Below are 9,133 nucleotides of genomic sequence, written 5' to 3' on the forward strand. Positions count from 1 at the left end.
AATATAAAGTTTTGAACCTTCAAAATTGCACATTGAGGATGGAAAGCTACACCCAGGCCCCATCCATTTGGTTCCCTGTGCAATGTTGACCGTTCTGGTCAGTAACGGAGTAGCAACTACGAATTGTACGGTCATCTCATGCTCATGCTCATGCTCAGAAGTATTACTTTGGAATTTTCAAGAAGACTGTGCTAGGAGTTCTTTTGAAGACTTCTCCAGGGTATCGAAGGGTTCCTCCAGAACTTCCAAATGTTTTCCCAAATATTATTTAAGGAATTTTCAGAGGATTCGTTCGGAAATTTCCTTAATAACTGAATACAAAAGTGGAACAAAACAAAAGGACTGATCGTTATTATGGAACTGTCGCTTTGATTTCAATACTTGTTACTGTTGTGCTATTGTCGATAAGTTAATCAATAGTACAACAATAACAAAACTTGTACTTCAACAAAACATGTTATTGAAATGTAATCGAGTGAATGTATATCAATAGCTTGATTATAACTAAATAAGATTGCCCAACAAAATTTGTTATGGAAAAGCTATGCCTTGATAATTAAATAATAACAAAACAAGATATAAAACAGGTTATGTGATTTCGTAGTTATTAATTTGATATTCTCCTCTGCTCGGGTTTGTCTTCAGAATCAGAATGTAGTCGTTTTGCGTCTCTTTCAGCTGTTATGATCTCTAGGTATGATAGGAAAGCTGGTTGCTGGGTAAATATGCTACGGAAGGTCGATTACAATAGAAGTGATTTTCCTACTTAGAGTATATGTTGGAGACACCCTAAACAGTTTTTATAGCCGGTGCTAACGGCCACGCTACCAACTGGACTCTGTCTTTGTAAAATTTCTACGACTTTGTTATAGAAGACTATGGTGAACAATACTATTATAAAACTAGAAGAAGTTGGCCTTTTGCCATGAGAAATTAGTCTGTAATTTGATAGCCATGTGAAGAGACGTGTTGAGGAAGAATTTTAAGCTTAGACTAAATAAATTAATGTTAAGTTAGTACGTCAATTTGAATAAAGTTAATTCCGTAGTATGTGGTTTTAGTGAATAAAAGGTGTATTTGTGCTAACTAAACCGACTAGTAGTGGCAGTGAATTGACCCCAACCGAAACCCAATTCCCAAGGCATAGGAATCGGATCCTAGGCACCCCAGGATCGACCAACCAGGACAAATTCCGGCTTATAATCCCAAGCTATCGATCAGTTGGTCCTTCGAGCCGGATTCGTTGGTCGAAGGCACCGAAAAGGAGGAAACCAATTCGCCATTCCAATTCCCCAATTGATTCACTGCCCAACCACTGGAGAGCGCCATTTTGGATATTGGCGTCGGAGCACGTCACCTCCCATCATCCGATCACCGAAATCAACGTAGTACACTTACCCAAGGCATATTTTTCATGGAAAATCGGTGAGTGCAATTCCAAGGTTCTACATCCAAAAATCCAGTACTGCTCGTGGTCTTTGTGTGACACAGGTTATCTTCGACGTCGTCATTGTCCTTCGTCATCCCATTCATCATCACACTGAGGCACATCACTACACTTGGCAACCATCTTCCATCAACCAACACTACCGGTGACTGCGTACCCGAATAAAAAAGGCATACTACTCGTTCGTCCGGCCTAATCGTTGCGAGGTGACCACTGGCTCTGCTGTTGTTCGAGGATCATCTCTAGTTAAAAATACAAGGCTCATATCCAAGAGCCAGCAGGTAATTAACGCTCCAACGATACCACTCCCCAAACTGTGCTACTTTGGTCTCATTTTTTGAGGTACACTGCATTGATCGTCCGGCCTAATCGTTGCGAAGCGACCGTCCGCTCTGCTGTTGTTCGAGGAGCATCTCTAATTGAAATACAAGGCTCAATCCCAAGAGCCAGCAGGTAATTGGCGCTCCAACGTTATCACTGTCCCAAATTGTGCTACTTTGGTCTCACTTTTCGAGGTACACAACATGCCCAGCAAATCGAAAACGTCGCTGAAGGTACTGCAGTCGCGGCTACGAGGTCTCCAAACATCGTTCGACAATATGTGCAAATTTATGGATGACTACACCGAAGATACGAAGCTAACCGAGGTTAAAGTGCGACTGGAGAAACTGGACATACTCTGGGACAGGATCAACCAGAGTACCGAAGAGATAGAGGCCCACGAAGATTCGACAGCCGAGGAAGAATCGTTCGTTAAGGATCGGGTAGACTTCGAGAATCGATTTTATCAACTGAAATCGTTTCTCTTGGACACAATCAGGGAGAATTCCGATGAAACTGTGCTCAATCCAATTGCTCGCTCTCACGATAACACTCATTCCGCACCCAACCCCCACGTTAGGCTACCCCAAATAACACTCCCCAAATTCAGTGGCAAAATTGATGAATGGCAGACATTTCGCGATTTATACACTTCTCTGATACACTGGCAACCTGACCTACCAGATATCGAAAAATTTCATTACCTCCGTAGTCAGCTAGAAGGTGAGGCGTTAGCTGTTATCGATTCGCTCCCACTCACCAGGGCGAACTATAATGTTGCTTGGGATCTGATCTGCACTCGCTATTCCAATTCCAAAATCCTTCGTAAACGTCAGGTTCAAGCGCTGTTCGAACTACCGGTGGTCAAGAAGGAATCGGCAACAGAACTACACACCCTTTTGGAATCCTATGAGAAGATCGTGAAGTCGTTGGATCAGGTAACCCCCCAGGCGACGGAGTTCAAGGATCTGTTACTGCTGCATCTACTAAGCTCTCGACTCGATGGTGCAACAAGAAGGAGCTGGGAGGAACATTCTTCTACCAAGGACGTCAATACGGTAAGGGACCTAACCAATTTTCTGCAGCGGCGAATTCAGATCCTGGAGGCACTTCCCACTCGACCGGTTGAGCAGAGAATAGAAGCTGGTTCGTCGAAATTTCCAAGGAAACCCAATGTGGTGAAGGTCTGCAATACCACTCTCCAACCATCGGCTCCACTCAAATGTGTCGCTTGTTCGGATAGTCATTTGCTCTACCAGTGCTCGCAATTTCTAAAACTACCTGTTTCCGAGAGGGACGGACTACTGCGTTCGCACTCGTTGTGCCGAAACTGCTTTCGGCGTGGTCATCAGGCTCGGGATTGTCACTCGAAGTTCACTTGTAGGCAATGCAAGGGCAAGCACCATACACTTGTTTGCTTCAAGGGGAAGGTTGAAGAGAGAAGGTCAAACCACACCGGCGAATCTAGCCCGACCACTACCGCAGCACAACCAACCGAAGAGGTAACCAACACCAAAGTGGTTAACGTGGCAACCACTAACGTAGTATCTTGCAATTCTGCGTCAGGATCGTCGACGGGTGTTTTATTGCTTACGGCGATGGTTCTTTTGGAGGATGATAGAGGTCAAACCGTGCGTGCGCGGGCACTTTTGGATAGCGCAGCGGAATGCAACCTTATCACCAAACGTATGAGGAAACAGCTGGTAGTCAAGGAGGATTCCAGCATGGTCGAAGTTGTAGGCATTCATGGTACATCTAACAAGGTTCATGGCAAGGTCACGGTGACTGTTCGGTCTTGTATTTCCAATTTCGCCCAGGGTTTGGAATTTTATGTGTTGCCCAAACTTTCTGCTCAACCAGGAATAGCGTCCGTTGACCCCAACAATTGGAACCTACCAGCTGGCATTGAATTAGCGGACCCACACTCTCTCAAGTCTGAACCGATCGATCTGGTGATAGGAGCAGAGTTCTTTTTCGATGTGTTCGTTACCGGTCGGCGCATAAGTCTGGGTGAACATTTGCCTCTTTTAGTCGATTCTGTTTTCGGATGGATAGCTACAGGCCGATACCCAATAGATGGTCCAATTACCTCTGTGTTATGCGATGTAGCAACTTCGAGTCGACTAGAAAAGATGATTGAGAAGTTTTGGGAGTATGAGGAGGTTGGTTTGGGGAACAACATGTCACCGGATGAAGCCAAATGTGAGGAGTATTTCCAACGGACAACCCAAAGACAAGCTTCAGGAAGGTATATGGTATCGCTACCAGGAAATGAAGAAATGATGCGCAACCTAGGAGATTCTAAGGCGACCGCCGAAAGGAGGTTTCTTCAAATCGAACGACGATTGAACCGAGAACCATCGTTACGGGAGCAGTATGTGTCCTTCATGGAGGAATACGAGACACTAGGGCATATGTCACGAGTCACCCACGACGAGGAAGGAGTAAAACGGTGCTACCTCCCACATCACCCAGTCGTTAAGGAAGGAAGCACTACTACACGAGTGAGAGTGGTGTTTGATGCTTCTGCTAGAACATCCACTGGGCTCTCACTAAACGATTGCTTGCAGTCGGGCCCAGTCATCCAAAGAGATTTACGGTCGATTATTCTCCGGAGCCGTTTCCGCCCAATTATGCTGGTAGCCGACATTGAAAAAATGTTTCGGCAGGTAGATGTTTGCCAAGCAGACAGACGGCTTCAATCTATCCTTTGGCGTTCATCACCCGATCAACCTTTAACAACATACGAACTGGAAACAGTGACATATGGTACCAAACCCGCCCCATTTCTTGCAACGAGAACCCTAGTACAGCTTGCGACCGACGAGGCCGAGCGATTCCCACTGGCATCGGTAGCTGTCAAAAACGACTTTTATATGGATGATGCTATAACCGGGGCGAATGATCCTGCGACCGCTAAAGAACTACGGATTCAATTGGTGGAAATGCTCGACAGCGGTGGATTCAAGCTCCGAAAGTTCGCGTCCAACTGTGCAACGGTTTTGGAAGGCATACCCAGCGAAGACCTTTCAATCCAAGCGGCGGATGGAATCTACTTGGACCCGGATCCCATGGTTAAAACGTTAGGACTCATCTGGATTCCTCCAACGGATGTTTTCCGCTTCAATTTCAAGGCCCCACCCCTCTCAGATACCCCACTCACAAAACAGAAAATTTTCTCGATCATTGCTACTTTGTTTGATCCTCTTGGATTTGTAGGACCAGTGATTACCCAAGCCAAAATCATTATGCAACTTTCGTGGCAGCTGTTGGACGACAAAGGGCAAAGGCTTGCTTGGGATTCACCTTTGCCACAAAAGGTCGAGCAAGAATTCAGAAAATTCTACGAACACATTCCCCTACTCAACGATTTGCGTATCGAACGATTGGTAATAATTCCCCATGCTGTGCGAACCCAATTGCACATATTTTCGGATGCTTCGGAAAAAGCCCTCGGAGCGTGTGTGTACGTCAGAACAGAAGACTCTTCGGGACGAATCAAGGTGGCCTTATTATTGTCGAAGTCTAGGATAGCACCGCTCAAAACACAAACCATCCCAAGGCTTGAATTACGTGCTGCAACATTAGCTGCCGAAATGTTTTCCCAGGTCACAGAGGCGATCGATACTGCTTTCGATGTTTTCTTCTGGACGGATTCAGAGATAGTTCTTCGTTGGTGCGCTGCAACCCCATCGACTTGGACGACATTTGTTGCGAATCGTGTCGCCAAGATACAACGACTGACTGAAAATTGCTGCTGGAGTCATGTGCCTGGAGAGAAGAACTCTCGTGGGATCCCACCAGAAGAAATATTGGACAACCGTCTGTGGTGGGACGTTGAGTGGCTGCACACAACCATGGAGCATTGGCCGAAGCAAAAGGAGTTCTCGGCGACCGGATTAGCGGAGGAAAGACGGCAGGTGGTGTTATCATCAACAGCATCGAATCCAAGTTTCATCGAAGAACACATAGCACGATTCTCGACCTACACTACTATGATTCGTCAAACTGCTTGGTGTCGTCGATACCTACACAACCTACGAGAGGAGGCAGGCAAACGCAAGGTCGGACCGTTGACCGTAGAGGAGCTGCTACAAGCCGAATCGAAAATTATACAGCAGGTACAAGAGGAGGTCTTCGGTAGAGAGCTAAAAGCCATTAGCAAGGGAGAGAGTGTACCACGACAATCGCCCCTTCGCTGGTATTGCCCATTTGTCGCGCCTGATGGTCTGTTGCGGGTAGGGGGGAGACTTGGGAAGTCGGGAGAGTGTGAGGATGCGAAGCACCCAATTGTGCTGCCTGCTCGTCATAGCCTAACAAAACTAATAATTCGGCATTATCATTTGAAACTGTTGCACGCTGGACCGCAACTCATATTGAGCACAGTTCGGCTTCGATTTTGGCCTCTTGGGGGACGTAATGTAGCGAGACAGGTCTGCCACGAATGTATGCGTTGCTATCGGACGAAGCCGGCAACTATTCGTCAATTTATGGCCGAGCTACCTACACCGAGAGTGGTTCCAGCAAAACCGTTTTCGACGACAGGGGTCGATTACTTCGGCCCGATCTACGTGCGACCTGGATACCGAAGAGCTGCAGTGAAGGCGTATGTGGCAGTATTTGTATGCTTCTCCACGAAGGCGGTACACCTGGAGTTAGCCACCGATCTTTCCACGCCCTGCTTCATCCAAGCATTGCGCCGATTTATTTCACGTCGCGGAAAGTGTGCCCAATTGTTCTCCGACAACGGCACAAATTTTGTTGGAGCTAGGAACGCCATGGAGAAACTCCTACAGAACCTACGGTCCAAGGAGCACAACGAAACAGTAGCGAAGTGGTGTACAGATGAAGGAATGCAGTGGAGTTTTATACCGCCCGGCGCCCCCCACTTCGGCGGTTTGTGGGAGAGTGCCGTACGATCGACGAAGGTGCACCTACTGAAGGTACTAGGTGACACAGCGGTTTCGTTTGAGGATATGACGACCCTCCTAGCCCAGGTGGAGTGTTGTTTAAACTCAAGGCCCTTAACACCCCTTTCTGATGACCCGGAGGACTTGGAGGCCTTGACCCCAGGGCATTTTTTGGTCACTACATCACTGCAAGCGTTACCGGAAGAGAATTTGACCAATATATCGCCAGGGAGACTACAACACCGAGAGCTGATTCAACAGTGTCTGCAATTTTACTGGAAGCGTTGGAGGTCCGAGTATTTAACCCAACTGCAGGCCCGGACCAAATGGTGGCAACCGCCACAGGAAATCAAGACCGGGAGTCTGGTGGTGATCCGTGATGATAATCAGCCACCAACACGCTGGAGAATGGCCCGTATTCATGCCGTACATCCGGGGGATGACAACGTCGTGAGAGTCGTCACACTCAAGACAGCCGACGGCTTCATTAAAAGACCGGTCACCAAAATTTGTATCCTGCCGGTGGCCAATCTAGCCGGAACAGAAGCAGCAGATCCGAAGGAAACTACTGAAACTCCGGCTGTTTCAGGGGAGGGGAGGATGTTGGAGACACCCTAAACAGTTTTTATAGCCGGTGCTAACGGCCACGCTACCAACTGGACTCTGCCTTTGTAAAATTTCTACGACTTTGTTATAGAAGACTATGGTGAACAATACTATTATAAAACTAGAAGAAGTTGGCCTTTTGCCATGAGAAATTAGTCTGTAATTTGATAGCCATGTGAAGAGACGTGTTGAGGAAGAATTTTAAGCTTAGACTAAATAAATTAATGTTAAGTTAGTACGTCAATTTGAATAAAGTTAATTCCGTAGTATGTGGTTTTAGTGAATAAAAGGTGTATTTGTGCTAACTAAACCGACTAGTAGTGGCAGTGAATTGACCCCAACCGAAACCCAATTCCCAAGGCATAGGAATCGGATCCTAGGCACCCCAGGATCGACCAACCAGGACAAATTCCGGCTTATAATCCCAAGCTATCGATCAGTATACCTACAGAATCTCAAAAGATTCTCAAACAATGTTTAACTGCTTTCAAATACATTCAATCTCGATTTTCTGGTTTATGTGAAGCCGATTATTGACATTTTCAGCACACACACCCACGTGCTGGGTTGATTTCAATTATGAAATTTTATCATTTGGCGCTCTGGAATCTTCATTGACCCGGGTCAATATAATGAGAGCTCATCATTGGACACAGTCCAGAGTTAATTGATGTTTCAAAAATTAAATGAACCGCATTATCCCAGCTATGCTGTCTGATGTGACACTTTGTTAGTTGGTGCGTTCAGGTCAAGAAAAGTATTTTCAAATTTTCATTTGAAGCTTGCACGTGTTTCTGACTGCATGTCAAGCATCAATCGCGCTGTAACAACTATTAAAACTGAATCATTACAGACAGGCACGCAAGCTCTCCTGTTACAGTTCCCAGCCAGCCTGTTCGTCTCTATTCCCCGCTCCCCGACGCACCGGCTGGATACAAAAAGAAGGAAGTATAAAATATAATTTAATTAAACCACCTTCATCCTGCCCACCAGAGTGTTCCGTCCTTCACACTTTGCCAAACTAGCATTTCATCCCAGCCAACCGTATTTAACAATTTCCCAAAGCAGCGCTGATTCCTGCCACCTCTCTCCCTGTTGCTGGTCGTGGTCGCCGCCCGCCAGGAGCACCCAAGTGACAACCGGTAATTTTATAAATCGGTCCCAACCCCAAACCCAGGAAGCCCAGTTCTCGCCCTCCCGCAAATCAACAGTTGTAGGATGCCGAATAACTGCACCTCCTTGTGTACCCACAACCGCCCGTTCCTGGGAGTTCCCCCGCCAAACTTGCTACAACACATGCAACTGTCGGCGGTGGTGCACAGTGGTCCTAATTTTTCTAAACTTGATTTTGAATTCGGTTCGAACAATTTCGAAGCTGCATTCATTTTCACACAATTAAAGATAAGAAATTTATTCAGCACAGTACTGTGAGATGAGTGAGTACCTGAAAAGTTTGCAGCGAACTTAGTGGCAAGTTGAAATTGTGGTAAAGCCTTTGAAAGGGTTGCAGATGAATCTTGAATAAATGAATATAAATGAAATTCTGATGGGATAAAGTGTATGGGCGTTTGAACACTTTTCCGTCATAAATCAACAAAAAAGTTTTGAAACACTCATTAGAATTACTGAATAAATTCTTGGAGGAAGTGCTGTGTACACATTTTAGGCGAATTTTATTGAAATTTATTGTTCGATTTAATTTAATAATTTCATTTTTTTTTCAGAGTACTTTCTAGAATACTATTAATTACGTAATCCTGAATTTAATTATATGTGGATTCAGTACGTAAAGAAAATTCAGAAAGAAATTTTAAGCAAAATTGAAGATTTTCTGGCAAATGACAAAAAA

General features: G+C 45.6%; 1 protein-coding gene across 1 annotated transcript; it reads left to right on the plus strand.

Annotated features, from left to right (window-relative positions):
* The first annotated feature begins 1,971 nt into the window (after window positions 1-1,971).
* Window positions 1,972-7,296, plus strand: LOC134286329 (uncharacterized). The gene has a single exon (XM_062847933.1). The coding sequence runs from the start codon at window positions 1,972-1,974 to the stop codon at window positions 7,294-7,296; it is 5,325 nt and encodes a 1,774-aa protein (XP_062703917.1).
* Window positions 7,297-9,133: the final 1,837 nt, after the last annotated feature.

The sequence above is a fragment of the Aedes albopictus genome, chromosome 2 (assembly GCF_035046485.1).
Source record: "Aedes albopictus strain Foshan chromosome 2, AalbF5, whole genome shotgun sequence".
NCBI lineage: Eukaryota > Metazoa > Arthropoda > Insecta > Diptera > Culicidae > Aedes > Aedes albopictus.